The sequence below is a fragment of the Volvox carteri genome (genome assembly GCF_000143455.1).
Source record: "Volvox carteri f. nagariensis unplaced genomic scaffold VOLCAscaffold_26, whole genome shotgun sequence".
Lineage (NCBI taxonomy): Eukaryota > Viridiplantae > Chlorophyta > Chlorophyceae > Chlamydomonadales > Volvocaceae > Volvox > Volvox carteri.
The window spans coordinates 185,503-200,636 of NW_003307569.1; the positions used below are offsets into that span (position 1 = coordinate 185,503).

Consider the following 15,134-nt stretch of genomic DNA (forward strand, 5'->3'; position numbering starts at 1 on the left):
TTGAATCTTTATCTGCTCCCGTCGGTGCTCAATATGTCAAACCTGCTGGAGTTCTCCATTAACGCATAGCATTATTACAGAATTTGATTTAAAAACGCTCTGCCGCGCGCTCTGAGCCTCGGTTGGTCGCGTGTTAGCGACGAACCCTTTGCCGACAGCTTTGGCGAGCTGCGTGTTACGTCGAAAATAATGGTGCTGCAGCTCAATGTCGAAAGGACAGCGACAAAAACAAGCTGTGCGACATCAGGCGCGCCTTTGCGGGCTGGCACGGGCGTTGTAAGGCTCATATCAACGTGTGGAGGTCAGCGCAACGACAGCGACGCCTCAGCGACTGCCGGATCAATCCATGTATGTTCACAGGAAATTTACCATACTTTATCCTTCTATATATATGACGCCTGGACATAATCTTTAAATCTGACACCTGGTAGTAACGCCGTGGCCTGCTTCGACGTGTCGCGTCTGCCGAACGAAGCCCCGGCCGTCGCTTTCATTCATTTCAAGGACAACCAAAAGCAACCACCCTAACTTTTACCCAATTTACGGTTTAGCGGCAGCCTTTAGCGGGGCCATCAGCGCGACGGCGGACACCACCACCCTTTTGCACAGCGGTTTACCAACTCCTGCCTGTCCCGCAACTTAGCTCTCCCAACCTCTCAGAGCTAACCTACTTGCCTTCATGTGCACCAAACTCCAGTTCCTCCATGTACGCGACCAATTGAGGTGACCATTTGGGTTCTGTTGGGTTCTCCTCGGCTCACAGGACCTAAGCGCCTTCCTTTCAACACTCGCCGTTGCCTCAGCAGCGAGGGTGGAGAAGGAGCAAGGCACCGGCGCGGGGACCGTACGCGCACCAGGCCGCCGCCGCCGCGGAGGTGGCGGAGGCGACGCGCAGTCGCACCTCGAATGTGCCCTGACGGGGGCTGCGTTACAGCCGGATGACGTGGTGCTGTTACTGCCGCCAACCGCAGTAGCGGCGCCGCTGGGGTCTCCGCCGCTGCCCCTGGCGCTTGCCGCAGGTGCTCAATGGCTGCAGCCCGTGATACGGGCTGTTGGGCCCGACGCAGCGGCGGCGGCGCTGGCAGCGATGCCAGGCCTGACGGACCTCAGCGGACGGCAGCAGGAGGAGGTTCGTAGGACGCTTCAGGCAGCGGCTGTAGCGGCGGCGGCGGCGACGGCAGTAGCAGATGGTACGGCCGACTCGGGGAGCCCTGGCGACACTGGCAGGGTGAGTGACGCTGCCAGACGCCTCGACGACGGCGTCCGACCCGTGAAGAGGCCACGGTTGGCACGGCAACTGCCGCCACAGGTGGATGGCGCCGGTGACGATGACGATGACGACGAAGACAACGCCGTCGAGGTAGCAGAGAAGGTGGTGGCCCGGCGGCAGTTGCCGCTGCGCGGCAGCCGCACCACGACAGTTAATGCTGCGGACGCAAAACCACAGGTGCGGAAGGAGGTTGGAAAGGTGCGGGAACCCAGACGGGACAAAGATGGCGATGGCCAATCCAGGGGAGCTGCATCCCTAGGTCGATTGATGACAACGACAACAACCGCCGGCGGCGGTAAATCAGCCACCGCCGGCGGCGGCGGCGGTAAATCAGCCACCGCCGGCGGCGGCGGCGCCGCTGCACTGTCTGCTCCGAAGGCGGCGGCGGACGATTCAGAGGTCGATCTGGACAAGGAACGCGCGGAGATCATGGAACGGAATCGTCGGAAACTTCTGGAATTGCAGCTGCCCGGCTTGGTTTCGGGGCTGGCGGCGACACGAGGGCATGCTGGCGGCGGCGCCCGGCGTGAAGCGAGCCAGCGGGGCGTCGGCGCCAAGAGGTAGCTGACGAGTTGAGGGCGGGCGGGTCCGTACGACACAAGACGACATAGACGTTGTGGGATATGGATGTGCGAAGCTTAAGATATTCGATGTTTTATCTTTTAAACCGTATTTGGACATATCTGTACGAACGGTCCGACGCTGGTTGTCATGTTCGTTTGAAGTATGCCGTGTCACATTCAGCAAGCGACATGCTTGCTTACATATCTCGCACCATCCGCACCCTCAGACCACCCCCTGGTTATGCCCTTTGTTCTCTCTCTGTCCCTCACCCCCTGACTCCTCCTTCACAAGTTGGTTAGACTGGTTAGTTACTTCTAGTTACATACTTTTGGCATATCAGTCTATCCTCCTTGGCATCGGCTTCACTCGTTCACGGGGTTGGTCTCCTCCCCCTCCCCCTGATTCTCCGGCTTGGGGGCCGGAGCAAGGGGCCCTAAGCTCCCAAGCGTTCGCAAGCCATTCCCTCCCCTCCCCTGCCCTCCCCGTCCCCTGCCCCTCTGGTATCAACTTCACTCGACTGTGGGTCGTCTTTCCCCTCGCATCACCTCAGGATTCACCTACATACATACATACCTCCACCAAGCTGTATAAACCCAAATCGACCCAAACCACCTAACCAACCCAACGAACTATCTACACTCGCGGCCTTGCCTTGCCTTGCTTCAACCGCTTCACCCACGTCCCACACCACACCCACCTCTTCACACAGGAGTCGAGAGAGGTCGCAGGAGCCGCAGCCGCTGCGGATGTCGCTGCGGCAACGCGGCGTGGCGGCCGAGCTGGCGGCAGGAATCGAACACGAGAGGTCGACGGGTGTGCTGCTGGCGGGGGGCCCGCTGGCGGCGGAGGCGGAGGGTGCGGCTGCTGCCGCTGCCGCTGGCGGCAAGGGCTTGCCCCAGAGGCACCCCCCAGGCGAGTGAGAGAATGCACGACGTTGCACTGTGTATGTGTGCTGTGACTGTGACTTTTGGAGTATGTATGTGGATATGTATGTATGTATATATGTATGTAATGCCCCTCTGCTGCTGATGGCCTCAAACCCCCCCCATCACCACACAGGGAACCTGCCTTTTCGAAGTGGCAACGGCGACGAAGAGACGGATGCGGCGTTCCTAGCCGTACTGAAGGAACGTGCCATGACCGCCACTAGTAGTACGACTGCTGCTGCTGCAGCCGCGGGTGCCGCTAGAAGGGTTGCAGCAGCAGCAGCAGCAGCGGGAGGAGGAGCAGGAGGAGGAAGACCGCCCGGAGCGGTCCTAAGCGGGATTCATTTGGTGGAACGCGATGTTGCCAAAGTAAGCTACGCTTTTTGTGTCATCACCTGCCTGCCATTATTCAGTGTAACTTGTTATTCTGTAAATACAGTGCTTTGTTCGTGGCCTTCAGATATCCCTTTACGTCGCATGCACCATCGAAACCAAGCGGCGGCAGCAGCTGCAGCAGTGCCTCCAATTGAACATGATGCTGGTGTGTCTGGTAAAGGCGTGCTTAAAAAAAAACCTCTGTGCTCCGTGTCAGAGACCCACATATACATACATACATACATACATACATACATACATACATACATACATACATACATACATACATACATACATACATACATACATACATACATACATACATACATACATACATACATACATACATACATACATACATACATACATACATACATACATACATACATACATACATACATACACGTTGTGTGTGTAGGTGACCAAGGATGGTGTCACACATCTGGCCTGGTTGCCAGATAGCGATCGGCTGACGCTGGCGGCCGCAGACAAGTCCGGCAAGGTGTCGCTGTGGGACGTCGACGTGGAGGCGGGCGGTCCGGCGGAGAAAACAGCTGGTGGGTGGTAGCGCCGCGATCTCGCATACTTTTGTGGAATAAGCTTGTGTGCGTGTATGTGGTCCTGTGTGAAACTGATGGAGTGAAAGGGTGAGTCAAAGATATAGAGTATGTATGTATGTCCATGCGGATTGTGATCCTATTACCCCGCTCGGGGAAGGAAAGGGATGTCGTACTTACGGTCCGGAACTGTGAGGTACGACATATGCACCTCATCCCCCCTGGTGGCGTCTTTCCACGTACCTCATCCCCCCTGGCTCTCCTGCCGCTACCTGCTGCTCAGTGTCGGCCGACTCGTCCCGCACCGCACTTGCACACTACACTACAACTGCATAGCGCTACCTCCATAAACAACAGCGACCCGTTACTATCACCGATACGATCACCGTTACCATTGCCGTTACGATCACCGTTACCATTGCGGTTACGATCACCGTTACCATCACCGTTACGATCACCGTTACCATTGCCGTTACGATCACCGTTACCATCACCGTTACGATCACCGTTACCACCGCCAGGCATTCTCATGTTCCAGCCCCACTCCGAGTATGTGTCCGGGCTTCGCTGGCTTGGTCGGGACGCGGCCGTGGGCCCATGTCGCCTCATCACCACCTCGTACGACGGGTCCGTCAGGTACGGCATGGGGTTGTTTGTGTTACAAGGTAGAAGCTAAAGCAGATCCTTTTTGAAGTTCTTCCATTTGCTCGCCTCCCGCCCATCGTAGCAGCAGCTCCAGCTTCACCACCACCACCATCAGGTTTTCCACCACACCGGCTGCTTCAAAATAGTGGGTATTGTACGGCATTGTACGATAAAAGACAAACCGTTCTGGGGTCTGTCTTTTCCGGAACCTTGTCCTTGTCCACGGCACGGTGGGGCCCTGGGGCTGCTTCCCGAAGCCGCGGATGATGAAGGGGGCCCCCAGGGTGTGTCCCCCCCTCCCCCCACTCCGTCATCCGATCCCCCCACCAGGGCCCTTGACCTGGGCGGCTCGGGCATGTGGGTGGAGCTACCTGCACCGGGTGACCCGCGGAGTCGTGAGTTCAGTGCTCTGGACGTCTCTTCCGACGGCCGAACGGCGTACCTGGGGGATCCGCAGGGGAATCTGGATCTCGTGGATCTGCGCGCGCCGCCGCCACGGCGGGAGCGGTCGTCGGATCCGGCAGCGACGTCTGTGGGGCCTCTAGGTGGTTTGCAGATAAGCCAGCGGTGAGGTGAGGGTGGGGCGGGATGGGTCGTGGCGCGGGCGCTCTGCCGGTTCGGCCGTTAGCTCGTCAGTTGGGGTGATATGGGGTGTGCGATTTTGAGCTTATCGAATGTGTACGGATGGCGGGAATCGCGTGTTCTTCTTCCCTTCCCTCTTCTCCCTCCCTTCTCCCTTCCCTCTTCTCCCTTGACAAACCGGACAGGTCGTACATGCAGGCGCTTCCGGTGTTCCTCTTTTAATAAATCCACTACAATTCTTACAACTATCTACATATAACACATAATTACATATTTATGTTTGTGGCCCAAGCAACCCATAAGTTCATAAACCATCTTTGGAATGTTTTTTGTATTTTACTTCGTCTCAGGAAAATCAATTCGGTGCATTTGGAGCCTTTCCGCGAGATCCTCCTGGCATCCACTTCGTCTGATGGTTCCATATGCATCTGGGATGTACGGAAGGTAAGTACGGCAATGACGGCGGATGCGGCGGGGGCGGGCGGCCAACACCGTCACCACAAGGTTTCTCACAAGCCGCTCAGTGTGCTCCACCACGCCAGGAGCTGCCATTCGGCGTACTGGGCGCACGACGGTTCCACGGTGAGTTGTTGAAACTCCCCCGCGGGCGGCGAAGGAGCGCGGCGGCCTTTTGGACCACCACATCCCTTACCTGTGCATCCTTTTAAGTTCACTAGTTCAAGTCCGGATCCAATTTCGTACTTCAGCACACCAAAACGAATGCCGTACTCGTGGGCAGTACATAGATATTTTCCCGTTCTCTTGAGTCTCCGGTACGCTGGGTGCCGCATACCCTTGGCTCCATGTGTGCATGGGCAATTGCTTTGTACGGCATACTGGACATCTTTTTATCGCCTTATTGTGGCGAAAAACATTCCGTTCCGTCCTCGCTGCACATAACCTTACTGGTGTGTGTGTGGGGGGTGGATGGCGGGGGAGTGTATGTGGGGCTGTTTTTTTTGGACTGTTACTCTCTCCTGACACCTCCGCCTTCCTCCGTGCAGAGGCTTCTGTCGACGTCGTACGACGATACCCTCCGTGTCTGGTCTTCGGCGGTCAACGGCAGTCAGTTTCGCAGTCAAAGCGGTGACGGCGGCCGCGACACGACCGTGGGTCCTTTCTCTCAGGTCCTTTCAATTCCCCATAATAATCAGACGGGAAGATGGATCACGCCGTTCAGGTGCGTGGGCGTATCCTTGGGAGCCTGATTAGGCCATCACCTGTTTAGGCGCACGCACTGTCCACTGACCTTTGCATCCAACACTGTTAACGTTGTATTGGTAACGCATGCAAGACGCTCGAGTTGCTTTCCAAGCAATTAGGGGCTTACGTGCGATGTGGTTAATGCCGCGCAACATGGCAGGTGTCGATCAAATTGGTTGTAGCTTGATTAAGCTACTCATTTACAAGGCCTTTGGCCTCTGCAACTAGACAATAACCGAAATAACCGCCACAACAACCACTGGGGTATACGGTTAGGAAGAAGATGCTGTCTGCGTGTCCCCCATTGCTAGCACCCAGCGCCTTATCGGCCGTTCCGTTGTACATAAACACATTGCCCCCCCCCCGCAGCAGGAACCGCCCCAGCACCCTTGCTAGCCTAACCCCCAAATCCCCCCTCACTTCGTACCGCTGCCATTGCAATCGCTGCCGTTGCGGGCCCCCTGATGCATTGCCGTACAGGGCCGTATGGAACGCTGCCTGTGATGCCGTACTGGTCGGCAACATGAGTCGCGGTGTGGATATCTTTGGCGGTCTGGGCGCGGTTGTGGTTGGGGCAGCTGCGGCCGTGAAGAACAACGTTGACAGCTCCGAAGTGGAGGCGGAGGCGGATACAGATGGTGACGATGTCGATGACCCCGACCAGAAGCTACGCGGCCGCGCCAAGACCTCGAAGAGGAAGGCCGCTGGCAAAGCGAGTGCGACGGCGGCGGCGGTTAAGGCCGGAGGCGGCGGCGATGATCCGTTGCAGGTGTGTGGGTGGTGTGTGGGTGGAGACTGGCGGGGCACTTGGGTATGTGAGTAGGTCATAAACTGTTAAACCCTAAGCATGAACACCAACTGGCAAATAAATAATAAAAGAAAAGCTGGCTAGTATTCATTTATATGGCAATAATTTTTTTAATAGCCGTCTTTAAAATTGTTAAAATTCCCTTCTTTTCCTCCTATTTCCTCTCCACCAGCAGGTGCAGTTCTTGCACACCCTGACCTCGGAGTACATGACGGCCATCCCCAGCCGCTTAGCTTGCCACCCGACGATGCCTGTGGTGGTGGCAGCGACCTGCAGCGGCCGCTGCCACGTCTGGAGGTAGCTTCTGCTACTGCTACAGCTATTAGTCCTGCTACTGCTGCTGCTATGGCTATTCGTACTGCGGCCCCTGCTGTTGCAGTCACTGATGCCGATGTGCTTAAACCTTTACAGCAGCCCTCCACTGCGACTATTGCTGCTGCTGCTGCGGCGGCGGCGACGACTTTTCAATGCTGTTGCCGTGGCTTAACCCACGTGGAGGCAGCGATCAGGCGTCGTGATGGACGGGCGAATCGATGCATGGGCGATATTGCAATGGCGCAACACTAGGGCTGCCGAAACGAGTCAATTTGAGTCGTTACGGCTGCGGTTGCAGTTTGCAAAATGCGTGTCGCAGCAAAGTTCACAAGTTTTACAAGTTCTGCACGAATGCGGGCTTATCCGTCAAATCCCGGGGGCCATGTATCATATAAATTGAAAGTTAATTCCGCCGTACGACCGTTGGCGGTTTGATGGATCCAGATGCCACCTCCAGTTCTCCTCATCCAGTCACCCGACATCCGCAGAGACAGGCCAGCCAGTCCAGCATGCGAAACTCAGTCCATCAACTAGACCCCATCTCAACACCGCAGTAGCAATCCGTAAACCATAGTCTCCAAACATGTCAGGGATTTGTCCAGAATCGAACCCGGGATATTATCTGCTCACTGCAGCGGGAGTCACCAGATGACTGTAAGTCCTTTGCGTGCAAATGATAGCCGTGGAGCCAGGGTTCAGAGGCCCACATCAGCATCACAACTTTAAATCACCTGCGGTGGTGCTCCTCTAGGTCAGAGGGGATTGGCAGAGAGGAAACATATTCGTGCAGAGGGAGGTGTGTGACCCACGGGACGGTGTGGTGTAGTGTGACCCGCTTCGTTGCAATCAAGGAGAGCACTATCTTGGCTTTAACATTGGCAGGCACACACACACACACACAGAGATGTGGACGCAGCAGCTTGGAATTTATTGCTGAGGAGGGGCGTTTTGGAGACACTCCGAGATTGAGGAAGCTTACAACTTAACCGACCGCTTCAGTAGGGTAACCGCTTCAGTAGGGTAACCGACATTTTGAGATAACGACCCGGTAACCTTATCGGTTGGTGATCCCACAGTTACTGGGTCGTTAGCTCGTTATGTCGGTTACCCTACCGCCAGATACCGAAGCGATCAGTTTACCGATTGGTTTGGTAGGTTTACCGACTGGTGACAAGCAAAAGGATAATCGGATGGTCTCCATTTTGGGTAACCTGGTCAAACTTGTTGCTTGTATGGTGGCCTTCAAGTCGCCTGCTTTTCGAATTTTCGAGGAATACATTTTTCTTCCGCACTTTTAAAACATTTATTTTATTGCAGTGCTGCGGACGTGGGTGCTGCTGGGTGAAAACGTTTATCTGGATTAAGTGCTGCTTGACGATTGTGATTTGTAGCTGTAGGGGGCATATCCCACATTGCGATGCCGTGCCAATACATTTGTACGGCATTTCCAAACAAAAGCACTGGTACCAGAGGTCGGCAAACCCTGAATAACTGTCACGGGTACTGGTGCCAGGGTCGAATAACTGTATGGAAATATTTTTCGTAAAAGCCGAAGAAAGGTCGTCAATTGACTGTTCGTTATGAGAACCTCTCAAAGCTAGCGTTTACCTCCTTGTAAAATGGAAGGTTTGGTAACCTAATGATGAAGTTTATAGCTTCACAACTGTGCAAACCTGCCTTTTGGGGGGAATTTCTGTACCCTGTCGTACGGCTGTCGTACCAGCGATGAAGAATAGAGTTGAATTTCTGCAACGGGTACAACGGAAGGACCCGCTGTACCAGCGGCGTTTGCCGACTCTTGACTGGTACTACCTAAAAAGCCTTGCCGCTTTTCCTGCACAGTTGTGCTCTGTGCTCTGTGCTGTGCTGCCGAAACACAGCGCAAGGGTCGGGAGCACACAGCACAAGTCGGTTAGTCTTGTGTGCTCCCGACCCCGACTCAGACTGCCAAAACTCTACGCAGCCACTCTGCAGCAACTCCATCCGGGGATGGCGCTGCAGTGAAAACACCATGAAGGGCTCTCAAGTCCCGCTAGAGTGAGTCCACAAGTCTCAGCTAGGGCAAAGTCAAAGGCTCTCTGAAGCAACCCCCCAAAAACACCACCAACGACAACGGGATTCCAATGGAAAAAAACAGGAAATAAAAATACGGTTAGAGCAGTCCCGGCAGGGGAGGGCTCCTGATACATCTAACAAGCCAAAAAAGAAAAACCTCCAAGAAAGAAAGGCTAAGAGGGCTCAACACCACAAGACGTCTTGCCGCCACCTTACAAAAACTGACCCCCTCTTCCTGTCCTTTCCTGGGCTGGTCCAGGGGAGAAGTAGCCTTGTAAAGGAAAGGGACCACGCACAAGCCCGATCACCACTGCAGGGGCCCGGGATAGACCGGCAAAACCCCAAAAATGATAGTGTTGCCGTGACACACAGCTCCTAGACCCTCCAGAATACCGTAGGGGGAGGAATGTAGCCCACACTGCGCCTCCCCCTTACTGTCATTAAACCAGAACGGTTGGTCCTCCAGAACCTACTCACCCTGCCTCGTACTGCACCACTCTCACCCTCGTTCCTCACCAAGCAACCCAGTCCCGCAGAGAAGACGTGCCTAAGTAGAATGGCCCTCCTCAGGCCACAACTCCCCCTCATCCGAGCTCAGCTGCTACCGCCAGACCTCAACCTCTCAAACACCAGGAAGCCTACGTCCTTTTGGCACTCTCACCACCATTTCCCCCCTCCCCTGTCCGAGCGACCCCCCCCCAGCCCTCCAGCACCCTACAACCTCGGAGCTGCACTAGGGAGGAAAAAGGGATCTTCCCTGCCCTACATGACCGCCTCCATTCCCCGACCTTCTCCTCTCCCTCTCCCGTCTAGGGGTTTCCTCTCACCTATTCCCTTGCCCTCCAACCCCCATCCCCCTTGAACTCCTATACCCCCCGAGCCCTGCCGTACATACTAAGTTCAAAGCGCTCTTAGGCAATAGTTTCCACCCCTTTAAGCGCACTGCAGTGCGCCTTCTGAAACCGACAGGATCGGGTGGTTGGGTCCCACCCTGTCCCAGCCTCTTCGTGGGGTGCCCAGTGCTGTGAAGGAGTGCAGACGCGCCCAGAAGTCCACCACTGCCCGGGCGCAGGCCTGCTCCAAGGGGGTTGCTGCAGGTGTAGCAAGCTACATTTCCCTTAGGATATTTTAACGATTACTTTTATCAATAACTGTTAATTTGTTAAACGATTTGATTCAAGTTTCGTACATATTCCGAGTTTCGTCACATGTCCACGGTAGGGATTCTCCGGCAGGTAGGCCGAGATATAAGCTACCCGGGCGGGGTGTTCTGGCCAGACACTGACTTATCACATTTCTAGGTGTTCGGAGTTCACGTCTCTAATCGTTACGTACACGTCTATGTACGCTAGTGCTTGCCGCTTGGTTGGACTTCTTCCTACATCAGTGAGAACTAACAACTCCACGCTTCCGCGCTGTCAGTCGTCCCGTCAGGTGAGCGACTGCTACATTGGTATCGAGGGTCAAGTTTGATCCTCCTTGACGCGATGCGCTATAATAAGGCCGCGCAACGGCGTTTGACTAAATTTCTTAAGCTTCAAAACTCGTATGAAAGGTATCGCGAAGCATCCCTTCAGGAACAGGACCCTACCGAGTCCGAGGCTACTGATTCCGACGACGAAGACGTACGCCCGTTGGCTATTCCGAATACTGAACATAACATTGATGATACTCCTGTTGTTAATCGTATTCAGATGGACGTTGATCCTCCGGCGGAATCGCCTTCGGATACCGCGCAGCGCGCCTCGCCCTCTACGGGCGGGCGGGCTACCGGCGCGTACGCCAGCGCAGGCTGCGGCAGCCGCGCAAGTTCAGGAAATGCTTCGCGCGGCTCGCAAAAATCAGGTTCCCGCTCTTCAAGCGGAACTATCTGCCTTTAAGGGAGAGGTGCAGGGCATTCTCGCCGAATACGGCGAACGCTTGGGCGAAATAACTTCCGCCCTTAAGGATGTCCAAGTGCAGCTTCGGGACTTGTCACCTTCTTCGCCGCCTCGGCGATATTGCTGTCCAGAGCTTCGCAATATCCATCGATAATGATGGACCTGCATTGAATGTCCGAAGAACTCGGAGGCGGCGAAGAAGGTGACGAGTCCCGAAGCTGCGCTTGGACATCCTTAAGGGCGGAGGTTATTTCGCCCAAGCGTTCGCCGTATTCGGCGAGAATGCCCTGCACCTCTCCCTTAAAGGCAGATAGTTCCGCTTGAAGAGCGGGAACCTGATTTTCGCGCGCCGCCCGAAGCATTTCCTGAACTTGCGCGGCTGCCGCAGCCTGCGCTGGCGTACGCGCCGGTAATCCGCCCGTAGAGGCGCGCTGCGCGGCATCCGAAGTAGGTTCCGTCGGAGGATCGACGTCCATCTGTGCACGATTGGCAACAGGAGTATTATTAATATTATGTTCATTATTTGGAATAGCCAAAGGGCGTACGTCTTCATCGTCAGAATCATTAGCCTCGGACTCGGCAGGGTCCTGTTCCTGGTCAGCAAGGGACGCTTCGCGATGCCTTTCATAAGATTGTTGAAATTTTAGGAATCTATCCAAACGCCTTCGCGCGGCCGGAGTGAAGCGCATCGCGTCAAGGAGGATCGAACTTGACCCTCGATACCAATGTAGCAGTCGCTCACCTGGCGGATCGACTGGCTAAGCGGAAGCGTTGTGTTGACAGTCCTCGCCGGAGTAGGAAGGAGACCAGCGCAGCGGCAAGCACTAGCGTACATGGACGCGTACGAAACAATCAGAATGGCGGCATCGGAGTCTTGAACTCCGAATACCTAGTAGTCGTGATACCTCAGTGTCTGGCTAAAGCACCCTGCCCGGGCAGCTTATATCTCGGCCTACCTGCCGGAGATTCCCTACCACGGTCTTGCCGTACTAGGATAATGTCGGTGGGGCCCGGGGCCCCAGCCCGTTAGATTCGCTTACGAACAACTGCCAAGTTCGTGACATGTGACGAAACTCGGAACATGTACGAAACTTGAGTCGAATTGTTAACAAATTAACAGTTATTGTTAACAGTAATCGTTGAAATATTCTAAGGGAAATGTAGCTTGCTACACTTTGCAGAAGCTGACATGCATGGAGAAGTGTGAGAGAGATGAGTGTCCTCCCATCATCATCCCAAAACGTAATCTGGAAAAGCAATCGGGACTGTCCAGCTGGTGTTGATGGCCGCAGGTGCATACATATGATATAGGGTTTGGCACCACTGGTAACGCGCGACCATTGCCCCCGGGAGATCCCAGGATCGATACCCATTAGGGTCAAAAGTCCTTCCGATGGTGGATGCGCCCCTAGTTGATGGACGGTGGTGACCTGGGATAAAGTTAACCTGCGAGCCGACCAGGAATGGAGTTGGGCCGTGTCGACCCGGCAGATTCCGTTGGATGCTGGTGGTGGGTGCGGAACCTGAGCGATCCACTGAGAAGTTGACTAGGGTGACTGGATGAGGGTGCCCCGAAATACCGGGGAAGGCAGGGTTTCGCAGGGTAGCTGCCACGGGCGAAGATACACCCCCCTGTTTCACACATCATATGCACGAATGCCGCCGCAACAGCACACGGCCTGACTGACCACAGACCATGGAATGACCGTGTGTGTTTTCTTATGCGTGTTGACACGGAATCCCGCCCGCGCACAAACCCCCCTCCCCGCCTGCACCCCCAACGACACGACCAACTACCCCCCCACTCGATCCATGGCGGATTGGATCTCGTCCGTTGTTTGTTTGACTTTTGCCTTATCACTTATTTGCTTTCCCCCGAGCCAGCAGCGGCCCGCCAGCAGCGACCCCGCCCACCCATGATGAGGAGCACCAGCCAGAGCATCACCGCCAGCCAGCCAGTGGAAGTCAAAAAGTTGAGGATGAGGAAGGCTTTGGCGCCCCGCGCGATGTGACCTACGGCGACAGGTAGAACAAGGCACACGAGGAAATAGCTTTTAAAAACTGGCTGGTCGGTTGCCACAGGGCAGCGGGCGAAAGTCCGTGGTCGGGGGGGGGGGGTCGGGCCCATGGCCGCACGTGCTCTTCTGGCGCGAGGATGGAATCATGGCTGATTCAATTTCTTTGTCTGTTGCGGGAAGCGGAGGGATCCGCCTAAGTGGTGTTCTGTACATCGTAAGGATGGGGGCGGTCGGCTACTGGCGCTAGGGTGGTGCTCGCAGCAATGCCTTTTGCACCCCGCTGTATGCATTGCAGTGCATGATGAGGGAACCGACCGGCGGTTGCGACCCCAAGGCCTCCGGTTTCTCGCCTCTTGATTGTGGCGAGAGTGCGCCTGCAGTTGAGCATACTTGGCACATGCGGGGCGATGCCAGCTCGTCCAGTGATCATCTGCAGGGTCCTGGACACGCTGCCGGTCCGTGCCCATCACCCCTTCCCTTACAGCATGTATGTCCTTCGCATCCCCCCTGCCGCCGCCGCCGTGGTGGCGCTCCTGGTGTCGTGTCTTGATTCGCCTGACTGTCCGTCTGGCTGCCTGCCGAAATTTTTGTCGACGCTGGTTCCAGATCCCTCCGGCTGATCGGCGGCCTCCCGCGGGCCCGGAGCTGCCCGTATCCCAATAGTGATAGGCGGCCCGTGAATAAGAAACCATGTCTTGTTCTGAGGCGTTCATGCCATACCTCAAGTTGTGAGGGACGCTATTGAGGAACAAATCCATTGTAACGACTTTCGTGGCGTTGGTGCGCAGCTGCAAAAGAGCACGTACTCGCAGGTAGGGGGAGATCTGATCGGAATAAGTGGCTCTCTTATCTGCGGGCCGCCACCGCCAACCCACCTTGATGTGTGATATAATATTACATGTGCTAATGCAGGAGAAATACTACACGTGCAGCAATCAATGTCCGGCGTACCGGGGATTCCCCCCCCGGGAGGTCTCGCTGCACCTTTTTGGCGTGTGGGCGCCATCTGTGTTAGTTCGCTCTAGGTTTTAGCTCAGCGGGGCTTACAGGAGAGCAAATAGCCAGCTCTTTCCTTTTGGGTGACCTGCTTCCCCTGACAACGAGTTTTCATCTGCGGAAAAAGCGAAATGAATACGCTTTGTGTTTCGTGCGCTGTGCGGTGCAGCCTTGCACCTAGCGCCGTTGCACAGGAGTCCTGTTGATACTACACAGCACAGCACTGGACGGCTTCTCCTACACTACTAGGAAAGAAGACGGAGCCAAGCACCGACAACGAGCGGTGGCGGGGCGCGAGCGCGCGACTAAACCACCGCCACCACGTAACCCCATATCGGGTTGGGTATGGTTCTGGAGAGCTCGGGCAGCAAATGCCTCACAGCAAAATGCGGCCTGAAAGAGTCCTGAAAGGTTAGCTCGAGGCCTCCTGAGCAAATGAATGCGAGACTGCTAACCGATGGCACATCTATATAGACGGACGGACATACAGCCGCCCCCAGAAGGAAAGGAAGGTAAGGGTAGAGCGGGCCTTTCATTCCAGCCGGGCACATGGAACCCCCTGATGGGATAGCCACCGCCCGCCAGCTGGCCAGTCGGCCACGCAGGCCCCTCCAAGCCACCGAGTAGATCAGTGCCCAAACGGCTCAAGGGGCTCCGAGAGATCAACGCTCTGTAATACAACGTTGACAGCATGGCTGCCCCTCATGAGCCCTGTGTCGTACGACCTTGATGTCTTCGGTCAATAATTGCATTGTCAATGGCCAAACACACACACACACACACTCACTCTTACACACTCACTCTTACACACACACACACACACACACACACATATCAGGATGTCCCACGGCCCGGGGGCTTTGCGAATACCGGGCGGCATGACCCGGGGGGGAATGGAGGGTTGCTTTCGATCTCCGCAAAGCTGCCGCATCCGCTGTAC

The 15,134-nt window shown here is 55.6% G+C and overlaps 1 protein-coding gene across 1 annotated transcript; it reads left to right on the forward strand.

The window, feature by feature from the left end:
• Nucleotides 1-189: 189 nt before the first annotated feature.
• Nucleotides 190-9,249, forward strand: VOLCADRAFT_117976 (uncharacterized protein; the record flags this gene model as incomplete). Its single annotated transcript, XM_002951793.1, has 15 exons — nucleotides 190-301; nucleotides 1,020-1,228; nucleotides 1,310-1,468; nucleotides 1,649-1,830; nucleotides 2,544-2,689; nucleotides 2,894-3,129; nucleotides 3,554-3,692; nucleotides 4,214-4,328; nucleotides 4,668-4,904; nucleotides 5,270-5,363; nucleotides 5,424-5,501; nucleotides 6,047-6,099; nucleotides 6,603-6,891; nucleotides 7,106-7,227; nucleotides 9,126-9,249. The coding sequence occupies 15 exons, from the start codon at nucleotides 190-192 to the stop codon at nucleotides 9,247-9,249; spliced, it is 2,295 nt and encodes a 764-aa protein (XP_002951839.1).
• Nucleotides 9,250-15,134: the final 5,885 nt, after the last annotated feature.